At 40.9% G+C, this 23,661-nt stretch overlaps 1 protein-coding gene across 1 annotated transcript in view; it reads right to left on the bottom strand.

Moving 5' to 3' along the window:
* FTSH12 (FTSH protease 12) overlaps positions 1-23,661 on the bottom strand; it is a 113,572-nt gene that overhangs the window by 50,738 nt on the left and 39,173 nt on the right. The window contains exon 10 of the mRNA XM_088955336.1: positions 3,789-4,005. Within this exon, the coding sequence (XP_088811462.1) occupies positions 3,789-4,005 (217 nt within the window). The remainder of the gene's footprint in view (positions 1-3,788; positions 4,006-23,661) is intronic.

The raw sequence follows: 23,661 nt of genomic DNA, 5'->3' as shown, positions 1-23,661 counted from the left end.
TGGAACCATCCGCATTGTGCTTTACAGTAAATACCCATCTGCATCCAACTGGTTTCTTTCCTTTGGGGAAGTCAACTAGCTTCCAAGTATTATTTTTCAACAGAGCATCCATTTCAACTTGCATTGCACCTCTCCACTCCGGGACTGATAAGGCCTCTTGCACTGTTCTTGGAATAGGAACATTGGAAATGGAACTAAGGTAGGACCTATAGGTAGGAGATAGGCAATCATAGGATAAAAAATGGGAAATACAGTGGGCTGTAGATGTGGCACAATGTCGTTTCCCTTTACGAACTGCAATCGGAAGATCAAGGTCATCAGTAGGAGGTGAAATGGCAACAATAAAAGAAGTCTCTATGGGTCCTGGGACTGTAATGCCTGGACCTGGAGCCGCATATGAGATTGGAGCTGGCCTGGACTGCTGATGATCGGGATCAACCTGCCTGCACCGCTTGTGATAGACTCTCAACTCCTAATCCCTCTGACCACCCTCACCATTGCAACTCCCCCTCAACTCCTGATCCCTCTAGCCACCCTCACCATTGCAGCTCCCATCACCCAATGGAATAGGTAAAGGAACTACCCCACTCTCACTGCTCTCCCCCTGAAGACATGGACCTAAAACCCTACTCTCACTGCTCTTCCCCTGAAGGCAAGAACTTAAACCCCTACTCTCACTGCTCTCCCCCTGAGGAGAAACCCGAGGATAATAGGGTGTCTCCTCAAAGAAAGTGACATCCATGGAGACGAACTTCCTCCCTGAGACAGGATCATAGCAGCAATACCCCTTTTGAGTTCGTGCATAACCAAGGAAAATGCATTTGGAGGCATTGGGTTCAAACTTGGAGTGATGGGGTCCGAGAAGCTGAACAAAGCAGGTACAACCGAATGTCTTAAGGGGAATAGAAAACAACTCCTCATGTGGGTATAAAAGGGAAAAAGGAGATCGCAAATCAAGAACCCGGGAAGGAATCCGATTAATAAGATAGACCACCGTGAGGATAGCATCACCCTAGAAGCAAATAGGGACATTGGAGGTAAACATAAGACTTCTAGCCACCTCCAAGATGTGCCTATTCTTCCTTTCTACAACCCCATTCTGCTGAGGTGTATGAGGGCAAGAGCTCTGATGGATAACCCCATAAGTAAGATGGTAAGATGCCAATGACTTATCAAAGTACTCTTTTGCATTATCAGATCTAAGAACTTTAATCTTGGCATCAAACTGGGTTAGGATCATTTGGTGAAAGTTTTGGGTCAGGGCGGGAACCTCATCTCGTGAACGCATAAGATAAACCCAAGAAAACCGGGTATGGTCATCAACAAATAACAAAAAATATCTGTACCCACCCATAGAAGGAATGTGATATGGCCCCCAAACATCCATATGCACAAGATCAAAAGGATGATTACTCCTTTTATTACTCAATGAATAAGAGTTTCTACAATATTTAGCAAACTCACAATTTTCACATTGCAACTGGGACAACTCAACAGACTCAAACAAAGTAGGAAACAAACTCTTTAAGGATCGAAAAGACAAATGACCCAATCGGTTATGCCAAAGCATAACCGAACTCACACTCTGGGAAACAAGTGACCTCTTACCCACTGACTCTTCCCTATGAGAACTCTCCCCGAGCGGATAGATCCCATTCGTCTCACGGCCAGTCCCAATCACCTTTTTCGTCTCCAGGTCCTGAAAAACGCACCGATCAAGGAAGAAAGTTACTGAGCAGTTCATGTGTTTGGTAATACTACTGACTGAAAGGAGGTTAGTATCAAGCTTAGGAACATGTAAGACAGAAGGCAAGGAGATCGTATCTAATAACTTAATGTCCCCCTTCCCAGAAATAGGAACCAGGGAGCCATCAACAATAGATACTCTATCCCTACCAGATGACAAATGGTAAGAGGTAAACAGTGAAGGCAAGCTAGTCATGTGGTCGGATGCACCTGAATCTATTACCCAACAAGGTTCAGTAGTACCTGAATTTACGGTTGTAATCTGACCACCCATCTCAGAAGCACTACCATAACTGATGCTCCCAAAGCTGCCTTCTGCCTGATTTTTAAACTCCATCTCGGTCAAGTCTTAAAACAGCACTTGGACTACCAATCACAACAAAAAAACAGAATAGGCCTGATTTGATTCACAGTGTATGTGCACAACTGGGATAACTCTGATATGAAACCAACTAACAAACACAACAATGGCTATCCGTAGAGCTCTAACCCCTTTAAGAGAGTTCGAAAACCCCAAAACACTCTGAAAAACAGCTTAGAAGGAGGTCTGATTTGCCTTTGCAGAATTAGGGTTTTAATCAGTCCTTAAAGTGATCAATTCAGTTGCACAATCTAATCAGTACTGTATAGATAGATTTGCAATAGGGTTAATATGAAACCCTAGAATCCGATCAATGCCAACAATTAACTTGAGGACAACTCTAGGTAGATCACAAGGTTCAGTCCAGCACTAGGGCTTGCCGCAAGATCACTTTCAAACTCTAGTGCAGAAGGAAACAAGGCTGAGACAGTTCGGTGTAAACCAGTAGGGTTTTAATCACAGTAGAACAGTAGGGTTCGCTGTAAAACCCTAGTGAATCGAAGAGATGAAAACCTAGAATGGTTCAGCCTTCCTCTCCAGATAGGTCCAACATATCTTTTCTTAGAAAAGTAAATGACTTAAAGAAAAGAATTGTTCGCTGGCTTCTAGGGTTACCCGAACCCTAGTCTTCTCTGATCCTTCCTGACCACCAATACTCTACAACCATAACAAAACTTCCAACAGCTGCTAGCACTTCTGGCGATCTCCAAGAATCAGTTTGCGAACTCCACCTTTTCAGCTTCTAGTCCTAGGAGATTCTCATGTGGTCGGCTGGTATTAGACTCACATAAGAAACCCTAACTTGGCTCTGATACCATGAAGATGATCAAGACTGCTATCAGTCTTGGAATTTCAGGTTTGAATAGAAGAGAAAGTGAAGAAAGAGGAGAAAGATTAGTGAGAGAGCAGTAGAACATAGGTTTGAAAGGAAGGACAGATTCTAATTAACCTGCCGCTGCCACTTCAACTTAATATTTATATGCTATGCTAGTTACATGAAAGGACACATCTGCCCTTGGTGTTTACATCATAACACTTAACAATATAAAACTGAAAAGTAAATAACAACTAGAATAACAGAAAAACATAACAAATTGGCTAGGTACATTCTACCCTACGGACAAAGTGGCCCCACAGCTACCCTATGGACAAAGTGGCCCCACAGTTCAGTTTCTCTACAAACATGTAAATGAAAGACCACCTACTGTACCAGTGAAAGTAATCTAATGAATGTTAAAGGGTCTAAAGAGGAAGGCCAAAAAGAACATCAGTTGTGATAGTGCTAAATGAGTCGAGGGTCCATTGCTTAACCAGGTTATAGCCATTGATAGAATGATAAGGTGAAATGATGAAGAACTCATGTGGTGGACCATGCATAGTTGAGATGAGGCTTTGCTTAGTTGAACCAAGTTAAAATAAGGGGTGATTCAGGAACAACTATTTCTTTATGATGGGGCACATCCCTAATCCTTAGGAAGTATATATTTGAAATGACAAAAAAAAGGAATTATCTTTTTGGATTTGTGATTATAAATATAGCTATTGTCTATTCACTAGGATAAAAAAACGGAATGAACCAAATCAGGCCCTAAAATAAATGACACCAAAAATTAGAATCACGTTCTTGACAAGCACATTGCTGAGGCTAAATTTAAATTGTAAAACAACAACCATAACTAACCTTCCCAAAGTCTACATCCTCAGCAAGTTGTTTTCCAGCACTATGTACACCAAAAATTTGCACCCGCTGCTTGGCATCAGGTAAACCAATATATAGACGACGATCAATACGCCCAGGACGGACAAACTCCAGGTCTAGTTCATCTGGTCTATTTGTTGCGCAGAGAAAAATTACAGCTTGTCGTAGTGAAAATCGATCTATGCCAGTTTTCTCTTTACTGTACAAAACAATTCTTCGACCATGAGAACACATGACAATAAAATGATGTTTTAATTTGAAAACAAAGCATAAATGAAAATGTTGTGCCTATGGTTCATTTTTCTTGAAATCAGAACAAGGAAACAAACAAGTCAAGGAAAAAGAGTCTATCTAGGTCCCTTGCATTTAAGTTCATCTTATTACCAACTACCACATAAAATCAAGCCACAAAACATTCAGCTTTTCGATATGGATAACAAGCAAAAAGGACTATTTCTTCCAAATAAAATCACCCGAAATCCTTGGCTAGAAACACCTTAATCCAAAGAGAGAAGAAAAGAAACAACAAATAAAATCAGTCGCCCTATAGGATATGAACAAATGACTCACATTCTCCTCATCATCAAAGCACATGTAGCCTTGGAGGAATAGGAACACCCCAAATTCCTTTTAAAGAGACAGACTCCAACTGGATTTTTAGTTAAAGCCAAAAGATATGATTCCATTGTGAATCTCCTGCATTTGCATTCCTTCCACCAATGTTCATCCCATGCAGTAGCTTGATATCTTCAACTTCTCTACCTGCTTTACAGCAAAATACACTCTTCCGCTTCAATATTCAATAAAGGTCTTCTGCACAGCCACTATGCTTTTAATCACATCAGGTCATAATTTGCCTGTATCGACAGGGAAACGCCACAGTGCCTTGCCCCAACAATGAGGAGTTTTTTTTGTAAGTAAATAAAAATAAAATTCATTAAAAGATAAAGGGAGTACAATCCAAAGGGTGATGAGAATCACCAATGAAAGAAGTCAAAGAACAGGAGAGAGAGAACAATACATCAAATCCCCACGTCTAATTCCAATGAAGACCAAAAATAAGCCCCAAAAGAAGCTGTTGAGAGATCTGAAAATTCTGGAAGAATCAATATCCAATCCAAGATTATCTTCCCTATAACTGAAGAAATCACTTCTTTACTTCTTGATTTGTCTTCAGAAATTCTTGTGTTCCTTTCTTTCCAAAGTTCCCAACAGACTGCAAAGGCATTACACAACCAAACCAATTTTGCTTTCTTATTTCCACACAAAACTGGAGAGGAAGAATTTTTTTTCTGCAGGGGAGCTTGGAGACCAAAACCTAGACCCCCTCAACCTTGCTTCTGGACACAATATCCCACTTTATTAGTAGATTATTAACAGCCGAACAGAGGAGAAGAAAGGTAGGAAAAGGGAAGAGGAAGAGAGGAGAGAAGAGAGAAGAGAGGATAGAAGAGAAGAGAGAGATTTGGAGTCTGCTACAGTGCTGGCAGCGCCAGCTTATATTAATATATATAAGGCGACCATAATTAGAAGGGAAAGGACCCTTATGCCCCTACTTAAGTTACAGCATAAAAAACAAAAGAAAAAACTGCTTTAATTTGTCCAAACGGACCCTAGTTCAGCAGAATACAAACATAATAAATAAAGTTAACATTCCAACACTCCCCCTCAAGTTGGGACATGGATGTTAATAATGCCCAAATTGTCACACAAATTATTATGCCGCATGTGTTGAAGGCCCTTGGTGAAGATGTCTGCAAGTTGTTCCTCTGAACTAACATAAGGGGTGCACACTTCTCCGCTCACAAGTTTTTCTCTAATAAATGCCTGTCCACTTCAATATGTTTTGTTCTATCATGGAGGATTGTGTTAGCAGCAATGTTGATAGCAGCCTTGTTGTCACAGTTGAGTGACATAGGTTTGTTAACTACAAAACCCAACTCTCCTAACAAATTTTTTATCCACATCATTTCAACAACTCCATGAGACATGGCTCTGTATTCTACCTCAGCACTGGATCTAGCCACCACACTTTGCTTCTTACTTCTCCAGGTGACTAGGTTTCCTCCCACAAAGGTACAATACCCACTAGTAGATTTTCTGTCATTGATTGCCCATGCCCAATCAGCATCTGTATACACCTCCACTTTCAAATGCCCATGTTTCTAAAAAAGCAAACCAGCTCCTGGGAACTTGAGGTATCTAAGGATTCTTTCTACAGCTTCAAAGTGAGTTTTCCTAGGATTATGCATGGACTGACTAAGAACACCCACTGCATAGGCAATATCAGGTATGGTCATAGACAAATATTAGAGTCTCCCTACAAGTCTCTGGAACTTCTTTGCATTTTTAAACACTCCCCCTGACTGCCTCCTAGCTGATGGTTGGGTTCAATGGGTGAATCAATTGGTTTCACTCCCAACTTGTCTGTATCCTCTAATAGATCTAGTACATATTTTCTTTGGGAAATAAAGATGCCCCTTTTTGAGTGGGCAACTTCAAATCCAAGAAAATAACGTAAGGGGCCTAGATCTTTCACCTCAAATTGAGTGGCTAGGAATTTCTTCAGCTTCTGTATTTTAGTCTTCCAGTCTCCTGTGATTACTATGTCATTAATATAGACAATTAAAGCTGCAATTTTCCCTCCACCTTTTTTCACAAATAAAGTATGATCTGACTAGCAATGTTTGGATCCCATCTATTGCACTGCTAACTGAAACCTACTAAACCAGGCCTAAGGTGATTGCTTCAACCCATATAAAGATTTTTTTAACTTGCACACATTCTCCTCACTACCTTTGGCACAGAAACCTAGAGGTTGAGTCATGTAAACCTCTTCCACTAGGTCATCATTCAAGAATGCATTCTTGATATCCAACTAATGAAGTTCCCAATGAAGGTTAGCTGCCAGTGAGAGGAGGATTCTAATTGAATTCATCTTGGCTACTGGAGTAAAGGTCTTTGCATAGTCTACTCCATACACTTGTGTAAATCATTTGGCCACCAGTCTAGCTTTGTATCTTTCTACTGAACCATCAGATCTATGCTTTACTATGAATACCCACTTGCAACCCACTAGTTCCTTCCCTTCAGGCATTAATCTTTGTGTAAGGCATTAATCTCTTCCTTCATTGCATTTGTCCATTCAGGTTTGGATAAAGCTTCTGCCACATTCTTAGGAACAGAGACAATGTCAATAGAGGAAAGGAATGCAAAGTATGAAGGTGAAATATGATCATAGGACACAAAGTGAGAGATAGGATGATTAGTAGTACAAGACCTAACACCCTTTCTCTTAGCAAAAGGAACATCAAGATCATTAACAATAGGAGGATCAATGTTAAGAGATGCAGGCATATCAATGGGAACAAGTGTACCTGGATGATGACGAGGATCTACCTCTAGAGAATCCGATGATATTGGTTGCATAGTTTCAGGTTCCACGGCTCTTGAACTCTGTTGGCTCTTATGGCAGCGAAGAAAGACCCGAAATGCAGAAGGGTTGGGAAGAAGAGGTAATTGAACCTTAGTGTGTTTCTCCTTAACCCTACACTTCCCCTGAGTAGAAACCAAGAAGAAGGGTTGACTCTCAAAGAATGATACTTCCATTGAGACATTATACTTTCATGAAGCAGGATCATAGCAGCGGTAACTCTTTTTAGATAATGGATAACCAAGAAAAACACAAGTAGTGGCACGGGGGTCGAGTTTATCGCGAGTAGGAGACAAGTCATGAACGAAGCAACGACACCCAAAGACACACATTGGAATGGGGGACAACGGAGCTATAGGAAACAAGAGTTAATGTGGGGGCTTATACTTTAGTAACCGAGATGGCATATGATTGATGATATATGCAACACACAAAACAGCATCCATCCAAAAACGTTTCGAAACATTCATATGAAGTCATAAACCACGAGCTACCTCAAGTAGATGACGATTTTTCCTTTCAGCAGCACCATTTTGTTGAGGTGTCTTAGCACAAGAGCTTCGATGAAGAGATCCACACGAAGCAAAGAACTCCGTGAGATCACTATGGAAGTACTCTTTTGCATTGTCCAACTAGAAAATGTGAATTTCAGTTTGAAATTGAGTGAAAACCATTCGTCGAAAGTTTTTCACAATCTTTGGCACTTCAACTCTAGATCGCATAGGATACACCCAAGTATATCTAGAGTAGTCATCGATCAAAGTAATGAAATATTTATATCCAGTCTCAGTAGGTAGAGAAATAGGGCCCCCAAACATCAAAATAGACAATATGAAAAGGAAATTAAGATCTTTTATTTCTTAAAGGAAATGAATTTCTACAATGTTTGCTCAATTGGCATGTATGACACTGCAATTTACTAACTAACAAAGTCTTAAACAACTTGAAAAGCATAAGTTTTAAAGACTCAAACGAAAGGTGACCAAGACGATTATGCCACAAGTAGGCATGACTCTTAGAAGAACTTAAAGACTCTATAGCCACAAGACCAGCTTTATTCTCCAACACGTAGAGGCCATCCACCATGCTTCCTCTACCAATGGAAAGTAATACTACTAATGGAAAGTAAATTGATAGGTAATTTAGGAATGCGCAACACATTAGAGAGAGCAAGACCAAGAGGAAGGGAGATGGTTCCTTGACCGGCTATGGTGGTATAAGACCCATCAACCAGTCTCACCTTATCTCTCCCAAAGAGGAGGTTATATGCCTGAAATAAATTTAACTTACAAGTCATGTGGTTTGAGGCTCCAGAGTCAATTATCCAAGGGGAATCAGATGTATGAGATGGCACATGGAAGGCAGTGGCAGTGTTACCTGATGTAGACACAAAGGAGGAAGGAGTAGGGCCAAAATCCATTTGGCGAAGTATCCTACCATATAATTCCAAGTGGTCACGAAAGGAGTTGATGATCTCTTCCTTGGGGTCAGAACCAGAGTGTCGCTCTTGGGGTACCATGGGACTAGTCTCTTGAGATGCCACATTTGCTGAGTTATATTTCTTTCGACTCTGTTGGGTTGGCTTCTTACTTGGATCAAACTTCTTACTCAATTCCTAAGCCCATTTCGGCTTGCCATGAAGATCCCAACATGTGTCTCTAGTGTGCCTGGACTTTTGACAATGAGTGCACCAAAGTTTGTCTTTGTCATCCACTCTCTTCTGTGAATCTCCCTTTTTAAAAGAACTTCCAACATTTGAACTTGTATCCCCTCAGACAGCGCAATCAGTTCCCCTTCTGTACAATTCATCACACTTCTTCTGCTCTCTTCAGACTGAACTAGGGCATAAACTTCTTGGACTGAAAGTAGGTTTTTACTTCCTAAGATTTGTACCCTCATGGATTCATATGTAGGATTCAGCCCCAAAAGAAAGGCAAATACCCGTTGCTGGGAAACAAGTGATTTGTAGGCCTTTGCATCCTCATCACACTTCCAATTCATATTTTGATAATGATCTAGTTCCTTCCAAATTGATGTCAAGTTTGAATAGTACACCAAGAGACTCCTCTCCCCTTGCTTGCAAGTGGAGGATTCTGCTTGTAATTGATATATCTTTGCATAGTGTCTCTGTTCTAAATAGGTAGACTTTGCTTGTTCCCATATTTCACAAGCTGTTTCAGCCCACATAAAGGTCTTCTTTACTTGTGGCAGCATGGAAACCAAGAGCCATGACATCACCATGCTATTTTTTTGGTCCCATCTGTCATGTTCAGCACTACCAATCTTTGGTTCCTTGATTTTACCATTAATATACCCAATTTTTCCTCTAGCAATAATATAAAGTTTAACTCCCCTAGACCATTCAAGATAGTTTAGTCCATCAAAAGGGATTACAGCCATGGGGAAACTCATATCCATCCCCCCACTCATTCCATTTTGACCTCCTGAAATTCCTGAAGTTGCAGAATTCTCAGAGGACATGATTCAAACACCTTTCAGACCTTACACACACCTTATGATCCCTCCTATCACCAAACAAACAGTCCTAGAAACACCAAAGATGGAGCCTACATGCACACACTACAATCTGGACACAATCTGACCACAAACCAACCTAGATTGTCCAAAAAAGCCAAGATTAGGATGATATCAGAGCTGATCTGACCTAGCAGTCACAATCCACCAACTTCCAGACACCCCAAATACATCGACTGCTAGGAGGGGTCATAAACCAGTATGGTTACTCCACAAGGGTTAAAAGATCAGGTCATCCATGACCTACAGATCTGAATTCTCAGACATGGGATCACACGATCCATAAAAAAAAGAAGTTTGAACCTCACAGCTTCTCAGAAAACATTCAGCAGTCTGGAGTCATATAGTTTCTTCTTGGTACACGACCAAGGAAAAGGAAAAAAACACTAAAAAAATCTGTACCAGTCGTAGGTTTGCAATTTTTCCATCTCAGTTGAAGAAGACAGCAGGTTGAAGCTTATTCGATCTACTCACAGGCCTAGCAGAACCGCTCTGATACCATATTAATAGCCAAACAGAGGAGAAGAGAGGTAGGAAAAGAGAAGAGGAAGATAGGAGAGAAGAGAAAAGAGAAGAGAGAGATTTGGAGTCTGCTACGGTGCCAGCTTATATTAATATATATAGGGCGACCATAATTAGAAGGGAAAGGACCTTTATGCCCTGACTTAAGTTACACCATAAAAGCAAAAGAAAAAACTGCTTTAATTTGTCCAAACGGACCCTAACTCAGCAGAATACAAACATATAAATAAAGTTAACATTCCAACAGAGATCAATTTGCACCCTTGAAGATTTATTCTAGAAGGAAGATCTTACAACATTCCTGATATGACATAATAATGATACTCAGGATTTGGGTTTGACTCACTATCAGAGGTATTTGTGCCATTTCATAATTTTTCTGCGAATAAATGATAGGGTTTGATTTCTATAGTAATAGTTGGTTTATGTTTAAAGTTTCAGAGCATTTATACTTTATGCTTAAAGTATTTATAGGCACACTTTTTGTACATGACAGAGGGCTACTCACCCTCTTTTATGGTTTTTTATCAATACAACCATCTTACCACTTATCGAAAGAAAAAAAAAAAAAGGATCGAGTCTGAAGAAATAGTTGGTTAGCCATGAGTGTGGGGTTCCATACCCACACTCAAGCTCTAGTGGGTGTGGTTTCATACCCACACCAAGTTGTTTCTAATTTCTTTTGTTAGTAGTTTCTAATTTCTTTTATTAGTAGTTTTAAGTTTCTTTTATCAGAAGTTTCTAATTTCTGTTAAGTTGGGCTGGCAGGCCTTATTGTTTCTAATTTTGTTTATTTCCTATTCTTGTAAGGAACCTAAGCTATAAATAAAGAAGTATATGGGGCGGCAGATCATTAACCACCGAACCCCTTCTCTCTCTCTCTCTCTTTTTCTTCTCTTCGAACCTGTATTACATCTCTAATACAGTAAGCAGTTCTTCTTCTTCTTCTTTCAAGTTGGTATTAGAGCCTTAGATCTAGGGATTCTCATGTGGATTTAATTCAGCCGACCACATGAGAATTGTTTAGGGCTGAAAGTTCAGAAAGATCCTTACTTCGGCTGATTCTTGGAGGTTGCAAGAAGGCTTTAGCAGCTGTCCAAGGAGGACCCTACTTATGCTAGGTGGGTCCAAGAGAAATTTTTGGTGATGACATGGCTATACAACTCTATGCAGCCACACATCAGCCGAAACTACTTGTGGGCCAAAACAGCTAAGGAAATATGGGAATGTTATGAAGGAAATCTACTCTCGGCCCCTTAATGTTACTAGGGCTTATGAGCTAAAATGTGAGGTTAAAAACCTAAGGCAAGGAGAGAAGCAGGTCTCTATTTACTTTTCAACCTTAAAATCCCTGTGGCATGAAATTGACCATCTTGAAACAATTGAGTGGGAGAGTCAGAAAGATGCACAAACATATAAAAAGCAGGTTGAAACTAATAGAGTTTTTGAGTTCCTAGCTGGTCTGAACTCTAAATATGGCATTGTGAGACAACAGTTGTTGATAAGAGATAGTGTGACTTTATCACAAGCCTATTCCCTAGTGCATAGTGAAGAAACTAGGAGAAAGGTTATGTTGCAGCAACAACCCTCCGAATAAGCCTTGGCAGCACTTAGACCTAAATCTTGGGGGGATAAGGAGAAGAAGGAAGCTAAGAAGGACCTAGCATGTGAACACTGCAAAAAACTTAAACATACTAAGGACACCTGTTGAAAGTTGACCCTCATCTAGTTCCAGCAAAGCTCAAAAATAAGAAAGGGAATGCTAATATGGCTGTCAACACTGATAGTACAACTTCATCAGGCACAAGAGGCACTCATCTAGATACACTAGTTGCAGTCCGAGCTGCTCTGACTAAGCTAGAAAATGAATTTAATAATTCAGCTCAGCCTACTTCAGCCCTTGCTCATACAAGTACAAGAGCTACTACTTGCCATGCTTCTGTCCCAAGTAATACTAGACCTTCCTGGGTAATAGATTCAGGTGCTTCAGATCATATGACCAGCATATCTACTCTATTTAGTACCTATTGTTTATCCTCTGGGAGAGACAAAGTTTCTATTGTTGATGGCTCTCTTGTACCAATTTCTAGCAAGGGAGACATCAGATTATCAAATACCATCAGCCTATCCTCAGTTTTGCATGTTCCCAAGCTTAGTGCTAACTTACTTTCAATTAATAGTATTATTAAAAATCAAAACTGTTCGGTAACTTTTTTCCCTGATCGGTGTATTTTTCAGAATCTGGAAACGAAGAAGGTGATTGGTAATGGCCATGAGATGAATGGAGTCTACCTACTGGACATTCACAAGGGGAGCAGAGTGAAACAGGGAAATTGTTTGTTTCTCAGTCTTGTAGTAAGATTATGATTTGGCACAACCGCTTAGGACATTTATCTTTTGGGTCTTTAAAGAGTCTTTTTCCAAACTTGTTTGAGCCAGTAGAAATGCCTGGGTTAAAATGTGAAAGTTGTAAACTTGCAAAACATAGTAGATCATCTTATCCTTTAAGTAATAAAAGAAGCAACCTTCCTTCTGAGATTATGTATACCGATGTTTGGGGGCCCTGCCATACTCCCACCATGGGGGGTACAGATATTTCTTATTATTTGTTGATGACTATAACTGTTTTTCATGGGTCTATCTTATGCACTCTCGAGATGAGGTCTCCTCTCTGACAAAGCTTTCCATCAGATGATCCTAACTCAATTTGAAACCAAGACCAAGATTCTTAGATCTGATAATGCCAAGGATACTTTGAAAAACCCTTGGCATCCTATCTCCTTGATCATGGGATCATTCATCAGAGCACTTGTCCTCACACACCTCAGCAAAACGGGGTTGTTGAGAAAAAAAACATGCATATTTTAGAGGTAGCCAGAAGCATCATGCTCAACTCCAATGTTCCCATACGCTTCTTGGGAGATGCAATCCGTATAGCCATATACCTCATTAACAGGGTTCTTCAGGATCCTAAACATGCAAACCCCGTTTAGTCTTCTATATCCAAATAAGGACCTATTCACTACTTCCCTCAAAACTTTTGGGTGTACTTGTTTTGTTCAAATCCTCAAACCTCATCGCTCCAAGTTTGATCCCAAAGCCACTAAGTATATTTTCCTTGGGTATGCACAAAATCAAAAGGGATATTGTTGTTATGAATCAATTTCAGAGAAGCGCTTTGTGTCCATGGATGTCACCTTCTTTGAGGATACGCCCTACTATCATAAGGCTTCTCCTCAGGGGGAGAATAGTGAGGAAAGGATTTCAGTTTCAGCTCCAAGAGTTCCTTTACCTGTCCCAGTTATTGATGTAGGGAGTTTAGAGTGTATCACAAAAAGTGGTGGTGGCAAGTTGATTCTCGTACTCAACAGCAATCCAGGCCAGTTCCAATATCTTCTACAGCTCCAGATCCAAACACTACTACTGCTCCCACTATTACAGATGTTCAGCCTTCACTGACAGATGGCCTTGATCTTCCAATTGCTATTCGTAAAGGAAAGCGTCGTTGCACCTCATCCACTACCCATTGCATCTCCACGTTCCTTTCCTATAATTGTCTCTCAAAATCCTACAAATCTTACTTGGCATCTATTTCTACTATTCCTATACCCAGAAAAGTGCAAGAAGCACTTTTGATACCTGAATGGAAGGAAGCAATGCAAGTAGAGATGGATGCTCTTGTCAAGAACACATGGGAACTAGTTAACCAGCCTGAAGGGAAGAAACCTGTTGGATGCAGATGGGTGTTTACTGTGAAATATAATGTTGATGGTATTGTAGAGAGGTATAAGGCCAGATTGGTTGCAAAGAGATTCACACAAACTTATGGCATAGACTTTACAGAAACCTTTGCACCTGTTGCAAAAATGAACACTATCAGAGTACTTCTATCCATTGCTGCAAACTTTTCATGGCCACTATTTCATATGAATGTTAAGAATGCCTTCCTCAACGGAGACTTGCAAGAGGAAGTATACATGGATTTACCCCCTGGTTTTTATAGTACAGAAGCAAGAAAGAAAGTTTGCCTTTTGAAGAAGGCCTTGTACGGGCTGAAACAATCCCCGAGAGTTTGGTTTGATAGGTTTAGACTAGCTTCGAACAAATTCGGTTACATACAGACTCAGTCAGATCAGACTCTCTTCTTTAAGAAGACAGGGCATTCCCTGACTCTACTTGTAGTCTATGTAGATGACATTGTGATAACAGGAAGTGACACTAGTGAAATTCAAACCCTTAAGCAGCACCTTCACAAGAAATTTGAAGTGAAAGACCTAGAAAAGTTACATTATTTCCTAGGAATTAGGGTAGCTCGATCTAAGCATGGCATTTTCATCTCCCAAAGGAAGTATGTTTTGGACTTATTGGACGAAACTAGCAAGTTAGGAGTGAAACCTGTTGATACTCCCATTGAGCCTAACCATAAGATAAGTGCAGAAAGTGGAGAATTCCTTGAGGACAGGGCTATGTACCAAAGGCTGGTTGGGAAACTTCTTTATCTCTGTCTAACCCAACCAGATATTTCTTATGCTGTCAATGTTGTCAGTCAATACATGCATTCTCCTAAGACCACCCATCTCCTTGCAATAGAAAGGAACCTTGCCTACTTAAAGAGATGTCCAGGGAGAGGTATACTCTTCAAGAATAATGGTCATATGAAAATATAAGTGTATACAGATGCGGGTTGGGTTGGATGTGTCGACGATAGGAGGTCCACCTCTAGATATTGTGCATTTGTGGGGGGAAATCTTGTTTCCTGGAGAAGCAAGAAACAAAATGTTGTTGTCGCTCCAGTGCAGAAGCAGAATACAGATCTATGGCCAATGGTGTTGTAGAAGTGTTATGGATGAGATCCTTGCTTAATGAGTTGGAGGTGGATTATGAAAAGCCTCTAATGTTGTATTGCGATAATCAAGCTACAATTAATATTGCCAACAACCCAATACAGCATGACAGGACTAAGCATATCGAGGTTGACAGACATTTTATCCGAGAGCGAGTCACATCTCAAGAAGTATGCCTTCCTTACGTTGCCTCGGACATGCAATTAGCTATTCTCTTCACCAAAGCAATCACAAAAAGCAAATTGAAGACAGATCTACACAAATTGGGCATGACAAATATCTACTCCCAACTTAAGGGGGAGGGAAGAAATAGTTGGTTAGCCACGAGTGTGGGGTTCCATACCCACACTCAGGTTCTAGTGTGTGTGGTTTCATACCCACACCTAGTTGTTTCTAATTTCTTTTATTGGTAGTTTCTAATTTCTTTTATTAGAAGTTTCTAATTTCTTTTAAATTGGGTCGGCCGGCCTTATTGTTTCTAATTTTATTTATGTCCTATTCTTGTAATGAACCTAAAGCTATAAATAAAGAAGTGTATGGGACAGCAGATCATTAACCACCGAACCCCTTCTTCCTTTTCTCCTCTCTTCTTCTTCTTCTTCTTCTTCTTCTTCTTCTTCTTCTCTCTCTCTCTCTCTCTCTCTCTCTCTCTCTCTCTCTCTCTCTCTTTCTTCTCTTCGAACCTGTATTACTTCTCTAATAGTGTAAACAGTTCTTCTTCTTCTTCTTTCAAGTGAGTCATTGGATAAGTAGTTTACGAGCTATCAAATTACTCACTCTAATGTTTGGAGCCTTGCTACCTTTGTAATTGAAGGAGGTTACTGCTACTTTATTAGTTTGTTGAAAATTTTTCTCGGTACACATGGATTTGTCTTTTCGATCCAGAGAGGAGGTTGCAGAAATTATACAAAATTTCCACTATATGGTTTTAAATAGTTTCATGTTGAGATAATTTTTTTCAATCGAATAATACCAATGAGTATTTGAAGGGGGATTTGCAAGACTTCTTTGCTTCTTGCAATTCCATTCACAGAAGATCATATCCACATAAACTGCAACAGAATGGTGTTGTGGAATGAAAAAACTGTCATCTTCTTGAAGATTCTCATAGTTTGCTATTCATATGAATGTCCCAAAGAAGTTCTAAATGGACGGTGTGCTTACAGCTACCTACCTAATTAATAGGACGCCTTCTTGTTTTCTATGGTACCAGGCCCCACATCAATGGTTATTTCCCTACCCTCCCTTGTTCTCCATTCCTCTTCATACTTTTACATGTCATTGTTTAGTCCAGAATCACTCTCCTCATGGAAAACTCAATGCTCGTTTTATTCCTTGTATGTTCCTTCAGTATCTTCCTCACAAAAGGGATACAAGTATAATGATCCTAAATCCCAACGGTATTTCATTTCCATGGATGTATCATTTTTTGTGAGTCACCCGTTTCTCACCACCTCTCCTTAGGGGGAGAATGCTATACTTGAGGAGAAGCAGGTTCAACATCAGTTGTATCTTCCTGTTTCTACTCCCTTTCCTCAATCCAGTCTTCAAGTGTTTGCCAGTGATCATTTCCATCATCACTATAATCATCAAAGCTTGCAAGATGTGGAAACACCAGAAACTATGCATCCAATGCCAATAGACTCTCAATAGGTAAATCCACAAGGTACAATCGTTCCTATTGTACTCCCACTGATATTGTTCCCAATTTCCCATTGATGTTGTTTCTAGTGATACTCCTATTGCTATTGATGACCTTGGCACTCCTATTGCTATTTGTAAGGGTGCTTGTTCATGCATCCTTGAACACCCAATTGCCCATTTCACTTCTTGTAGTCGATTTTATCCTTTTCATACTTTTCTGACAGCCATTTCCTATGTCTCTATTACTAAGAATGTCTCCTTTTCGTACTTTTCTAACAGCCATTTTCCATGTCTCTATTACTAAGAATGTCCGAGAAACCTTGGTCTAACCTAAAAGGGCAGATGCTATGGAGGAAATCTGAACCTTACACAAAAATGATACATGGGAGTTAGTTGATCTTCCCAAAGGGAAAGAGCCAATTGGGTGTAAGTAGGTGTTCACCATCAAGCATAGGGCAAATGGCTCAGTGGAGAGATATAAAGCAAGGGTGATAGCAAAGGATTATACACAGGTTTATGGAATGGACTATGCTGAAATATTTGCCCCAGTCGCAAAAATAAATTCAATAAGAGTTCTTTTATCCCTAGTAGCCAACCATGATTGGGGTTTGCATCAACTTGACATTAAAATTGTTTTGCAAATCACATCTTACATGATAGGATGAAGCACATAGAAGTTGACAAGCATTTCATAAGGGAAAAGATTGAAAAGTTTGAATTTTGTACTCCTTATGTAAACTCTGGAGACCAATTAACAAATGTTATTACCAAGGATATAAATGCCTTGTGCCATAACGAGTTACGTAACAAGTTGGGACTGATTAACATCTATAACCCAACTTGAGGGGGAGTGTTGAAATGTTAGTACATGTATTTTATATTAAAAGAAGAGGGGGCCGCCAGGCTCACATTATTGGATTCTTCCAACATTTGATTCTCTCTTTCTCTTCTTCTCTTCCCTTTCTATTCTTTTCTCTTTTGTAGGTCTGAATTTATGTTTTACAGTTGCCCTATCAACTATTTCTCCTCATCAACATCTTTCCACCTCCACCTTATCAAATTCCACTATTTTAGAGAGAACCAAAATCTTTTGTTCTCCAATATGCCCAAGACTCCCTTATTCCAATCCCTTAGCTCCCTTTTGGTCATATCTATAATTTCTTTCAAAACTAAAACCCTTAAATCAAGCACTTTTTACCTCCTCATCTCACCAAGCATCTGTGTTGCTCATAAAGGATGGGTTAGTAAGCCATATATTCTCAAATCTAAAAGGTATTGGCCCTGTCCTAGAACTAGTTTGGGCAAGTAGGATGAGACAATGATCTGAGGTTGGTCTTGGAAGTGCACTTCATTGTAGTCCATTCCCATGCTCACAACTATATGGTGTTGGCTACATGAATCCCCTTTTTCCATTCCATTCTGTTTTTACTCCACAAGTGTGAAATTGTCATACACCACCAGTGCCAAGCCCAAATAAAGGAAGATTGTGTAAAGGCTGCTGAAACAGAACAACGGAAAACAATTAGTCAGTTTTACAAGAGAAGGCCACGTCAACACAACAGCTCAGCTAACTGACCGTCCACTTGCAGTGGTTTTAACAGAAATAAATTAAAGAATGTAAGAAGAGGAGCCCTGTAAAACATTATAAATAATCAAAAACAAGGGAAATAAGGGGATCGATCTTTCAGCATCATTTCTTCTCTCTCTCTCAGGAGGTTGGCTCCCTCAAAGAGCCCTGTGTTAGGCAGATTCCTAACAAGTTGGTATCAGAGCCAACATGACCAACACAAGGACAACATTAATAGACGCCCGGGTGGATTAGATGGAGGTAGAGATCCATTGGATGTCATCAGACCTCTGAGAAATGAAGGCAGGCTTCACCACTCTCCTCAATCGGCTGGAGCACATGTTAACAAACAACGGCAGAGAAAGCCAAGAGGAGCACAGCAATGAAAACAGTCGTAGAACAGGGTCCGCAGCAACACGAGCAGCAAGAATATTATTGCTGGATTCTCAGAGCCGAATATTATTTCGATTACCATGAGACACCTAGGCAAGATAGGGTGGCTCTAGCTTCGACACATCTTGAGGGAGAAGTTATCCTATGCTATCAGTGGTTTCGATGGGGGCACCCTCGCCAATCTTGGGCAGACTTCACCGATGCCTTGACCATCCGTTTTGGGTCGTCTGGGTTCGAAGATCACGATGAGAATCTTGCAAAATGCGGCAGATGGGATCGGTTAAAGATTACCAGAAGGAGTTCGAAAAGCTAGCAGTGCAAGTCCAAGGGTGGACAGCAAAAACGCTAGTGGGAAGCTTCGTCAGCGACTTGAAGGAAGAACTACGATTGGAAGTAAAGGCAATGCAACCTACTTCGGTCATAAACGCAGCAACGCTAGCAAGGTTGTATGAAAACAAGTTCGCTCGAGCAAGAAGGATACATCGACCATGGGGTTCTATAACAAGACCGGCAGCACTAGACAAGGAGGAAGGAATACTGGGTTCAGGCCCACCCGTCCCATTGAAACAACTAGCCATCGATACAGCTTTTGATGCCTTTTTTTTATTTTTTTTCGCAACCGGTTTAGGGCTCCACCATCCCTGAACCAGTCAAACCCCCAATACACCCACTGTAGGGGCGTATTGGAGGGGTCCCAGAATGATACGTATCAGCTGATACAGGCCGATACGTGTCGATACTTTCAACCTTGGTTACAACTGCGAAGAAAAACTCAGGTCAGACCATCGGTGCAAGAAATAACAACCATTTTTCCTTCAGATGAAGACCGAGGAGGATGATGGCTTCATCTGTTACGGGGAATCTAACCCCGAGTGGGAAATACAACTCAACGGGACACTTGAAATATCTCTACAAGCCCTTACGGGACTTGTGTCCCTACAAACAATGAGAGTAGTCGGGTTTATCCAAGGGTGCCACGTGTGAATCCTCATAGACAATGGTAGTTCCCTTAATTTCACATCTCAAATTTTGGTGGATAAACTAGGACTTCCAATTCAACCAACAATGGATTTGGCTTACCACTGAAGGTTCAGGGTCACCAGTTTTCGATGGACCTATACCCCCTTCATCTTAGTGGAGCGGACGTAGTGCTAGGCATTCAGTAGTTAAGACAATTAGACTTCACATTGGGGGACTCTACAGTCCATCTACAGGGGCAAACATGCAAAGGTCCAAGGCCCATCAGTATTGCAACATTAACAAAGCAAATGGGAGATCCGGATCAGCCCCTATTCATGCACATGGACTCGAATTGGACCAGCCCATCCTTAGCTAACAGCAACTCAAATGGGCTTGGAGACTACCACAGCCGCCTACAACAACTCCTCTAGCAATATGACAGCGTGTTCAGAGAACCCCAAGAGCTTCCACCACCCTGAGAGCATGACCACTGCATTCCTCTCATGCCAAGAGCCGCCCCAACCAATGTAAGACCTTACCGATATCCTTATTTCCAAAAATTTGAAATCGAGAAGCAAGTTCAAGATATGCTTGAGAAAAGAATAATACAGCCCAGCCATAGCCCATTCTCCTCACCGGTGTTATTATTCAAAAAGAAGGATGGGACTTGGCGATTTTGTATTGATTATAGGGCCCTCAACAATATCACCATTAAGGACCAATTCCCAATACCAGTCATTGATGAATTACTTGACAAACTTAGTCAGGCCACCAATATTCTTGAAATTAGATTTATGGACTGGGTATCATTAGATAAGGGTGCATGTGGAAGATGTTCACAAAACGGCTTTTAGGACACATGATGGCCACTACGAGTTCTTGGTCATGCCATTTGGGTTGACCAATGCTCCAGCAACATTTCAAGCCTTAATGAATGACATATTCCGTCCATATTTACGTAAGTTCATTCTTGTTTCTTTGACGACATATTGGTCTATAGCCCCAACTGGGAGGAACATCTAAACAATCTACAGGTCACCCTCGCAACACTTAAGGCCCATCAGTTGTCCGCTAAAGAGTCCAAGTGCTCCTTTGGACAAGCCCAATTATATTACCTAGGACATGTTGTAGAAAATGGAACTGTTTCAACAGACCCAGATAAAATCTCTAGTATATTGGGCTGGTCGCAACCCAAAAATGTGAAAGGATTGAGGGCCTTCTTGGGCCTAACAGGTTATTATCATCACTTCATCAAAAGCTATAGCCTAATACCTGCCCCTTTGACCCAATTACTAAAACGAGATGCCTTTCACTGGTCAGCCCAGGCCCAACAAGCTTTTGAGCAATTGAAACATATTGTTTCGACACCTCCAACATTAGCACTACCCGATTTCACAAAAGACTTCATCATTGAATGTGATGCCTCCGGTCAAGGTGTTGGGGCCCTCCTCATGCAAGAAGGCTGACCATTACCCTTTTTCAACAAGGCCTTGACATCACAAAAATGGGTCAAATCAGTTTACGAACAAGAATTAATAGCAGTGGTCTTAGAAATGCAGTGTTGGTGATCCTACTTGCTCGGTAGATGATTCATAATTCGAACCGACCATCGAAGTTTGAAGTTCTTGTTAGAAGAAGTTGACCTATCACCGGAACAACAACAGTGAATGTCCAAATTATTGGGGTACGACTACACAATTGAGTACAAAGCAAGGGTTACTAACCATGTTGTTGACGCCCTCTCACGAAACCCACAATCATTTCAGCTACTCGTATCATCCCCAACCTCTCCACTCATGGATCAGCTTCAAAAGGAAGCCCACTTCCATACAGAGTTACAGCAATTAAAGGCCCAAGCATTGGCAAATCCGTCACAACACCCCGGGTATACCATCAAAGATAATCTACTCTTCTTCAAAGGACGCCTGGAAATCCCAGCAGATTCTGCACATCTCAAGAAGCTCCTTGAATTATTTCATGCCTCACCCACAAGTGGTCACTCCGGCATTCTACAAACACAGAAATGCATTGCCACACAATTCCATTGGAAAGGCATGTGTACCTCGACTCAGAATTTCATAGCCGAGTGTGCAGTATGTCAACAAAATAAGACAGCTACTACAACACCAGTAGGCCTCTTGCAACCACTCCCAATCTCAACTCAAGTTTGGGATGATATATCAATGGACTTCATCACGGGGTTAGTTGTTTCCGCCGGTAAAACCATTATTCTTGTGGTGTTTGATAGATTGACGAAATACAGTCATTCTCTACCTCTATCACACCCATTCATAGCAGTCACAAATGCTGAATTGTTCCTTCGGGAAATTGTGCACCTTCATGGGCTCCCCAACTCAATTGTGTCCGACGGGGACCTTATTTTTATGAGCCGTTTCTGTGCTGAACTTTTTTGTCTACATGGGGTTAAACTCTTCAAATCAACTAGCTACCACACCCAATCTGATGGACAGGCAGAGGTGGTTAACAAGAGTCTTGAAACATATCTGAGATGCTTCTATGGAGATCGACCAAGGCAAGGGGTGAAGTGGATCCACTGGGTGGAGTGGTGGTACAACACCACTTTCCATAGCGCTGCCGGGATGACACCTTTCAGAGCTCTATATGGTCAGGACCCTCCCCCTCTACTTCCTTATGAAAAAGGGACCACTACAGTAGCAGCCTTAAAAGAACAATTAATACAGCAAGATGAGGTGTTAAAAGAGCTGAGAAATCATCTCTTGCAAGCACAACAATGGATAAAGCACACTTGTGATAAGCATCACAAGAATGTCCAATATGAAGTCGGTGATTGGGTGTTTCTTAAATTACATCCCTTCAGACAGATTTCAGTAGCAAGCCAAAAGTGGAACAAATTCAGCCCACGCTATTTTGGACCATTTAAAATCCTTGAGAGGATAGGGCCTGTGGCATACAAACTGGACCTCCCGGCAACATCAAAGTTGCATCATGTATTTCATATCTCCTTGCTGAAGAAAGGACCGAAGCCAAGAGTCATTACAAGTGCTACTCTTCCCACATTTTCAGATGAAGGACAAAGTGCAGACTAAGCCAGCCCGCATCATTGATTTCAGATGGGTGCAACGTGGAGGAAGAGTCATTCCAGAAGCACTAGTTGTTTGGTCTAAACTTCCAGAAGAGGACGCCACCTGGGAATCTTATTTGGATCTGCAAACAAGTTTTCCCACATTAGAACTTGAGGGCAAGGTCTCTCTAAAGGAGGGAGGGATTGTAAAGGCTGCTGAAACAGAACAACAGAAAACAGTTAGTCAGTTTTACAAGAGAACGCCACGTCAGCACAACAGCTCAGCTAACTGACCATCCACTTGCAGCGGTTTTAACAGAAACAAATTAAAGAATGTAAGAAGAGGAGCTCTGTAAAACAGTATAAATAATCAAAACCAGATAAAATAAGGGGATCGATCTTTCAGCATCATTTCTTCTCTCTCTCTCTCTCTCTCGAACTGAGGAGGTTGGCTCCCTCGAAGAGCCCTGTGTTAGGCAGGTTCCTAACAGATTGCATCAGGTTGGCAGCAAGCCCTGAAACCTTTGCCAAACTCTCATGTCATGAATCCTAATTTGTCTAATCATGAACATTGAAATCCCTCCTATATACCAAGGGCCTGCTGAAAACCTCTTATAGAGAATAATTCTTCCCATAGTTCTTCCCTTTCCCCATAAGAGTTGTTCACAAATACTGGTAACCACCCATGCAAACCAATTGTCTACTATTCTCGTTCACAATTCTATAGAGCTTTGTTCTTGCTTCAAAGGTTTATAAGAGAACATCCATTAAAGTTAATCTCTATAACTCCCTGAGAATGGGGGACCTGCTTCTGACCAATGTACAGCCTCCTCATTAATGAGCTGTCAATCGAGCCAATATACCAACTTCTAACATATTGAAGAAAACCCTCCAAAAATATAGGACCAACAACA

This window comes from Nelumbo lutea, chromosome 7 (genome assembly GCF_056320005.1).
Source record: "Nelumbo lutea isolate HS-2025 chromosome 7, American lotus-T2T, whole genome shotgun sequence".
In the NCBI taxonomy this organism is placed as follows: Eukaryota; Viridiplantae; Streptophyta; class Magnoliopsida; order Proteales; family Nelumbonaceae; genus Nelumbo; species Nelumbo lutea.
Note: the sequence above shows the minus strand (reverse complement) of the source record. Positions and strands in the feature narration are given on the sequence as shown.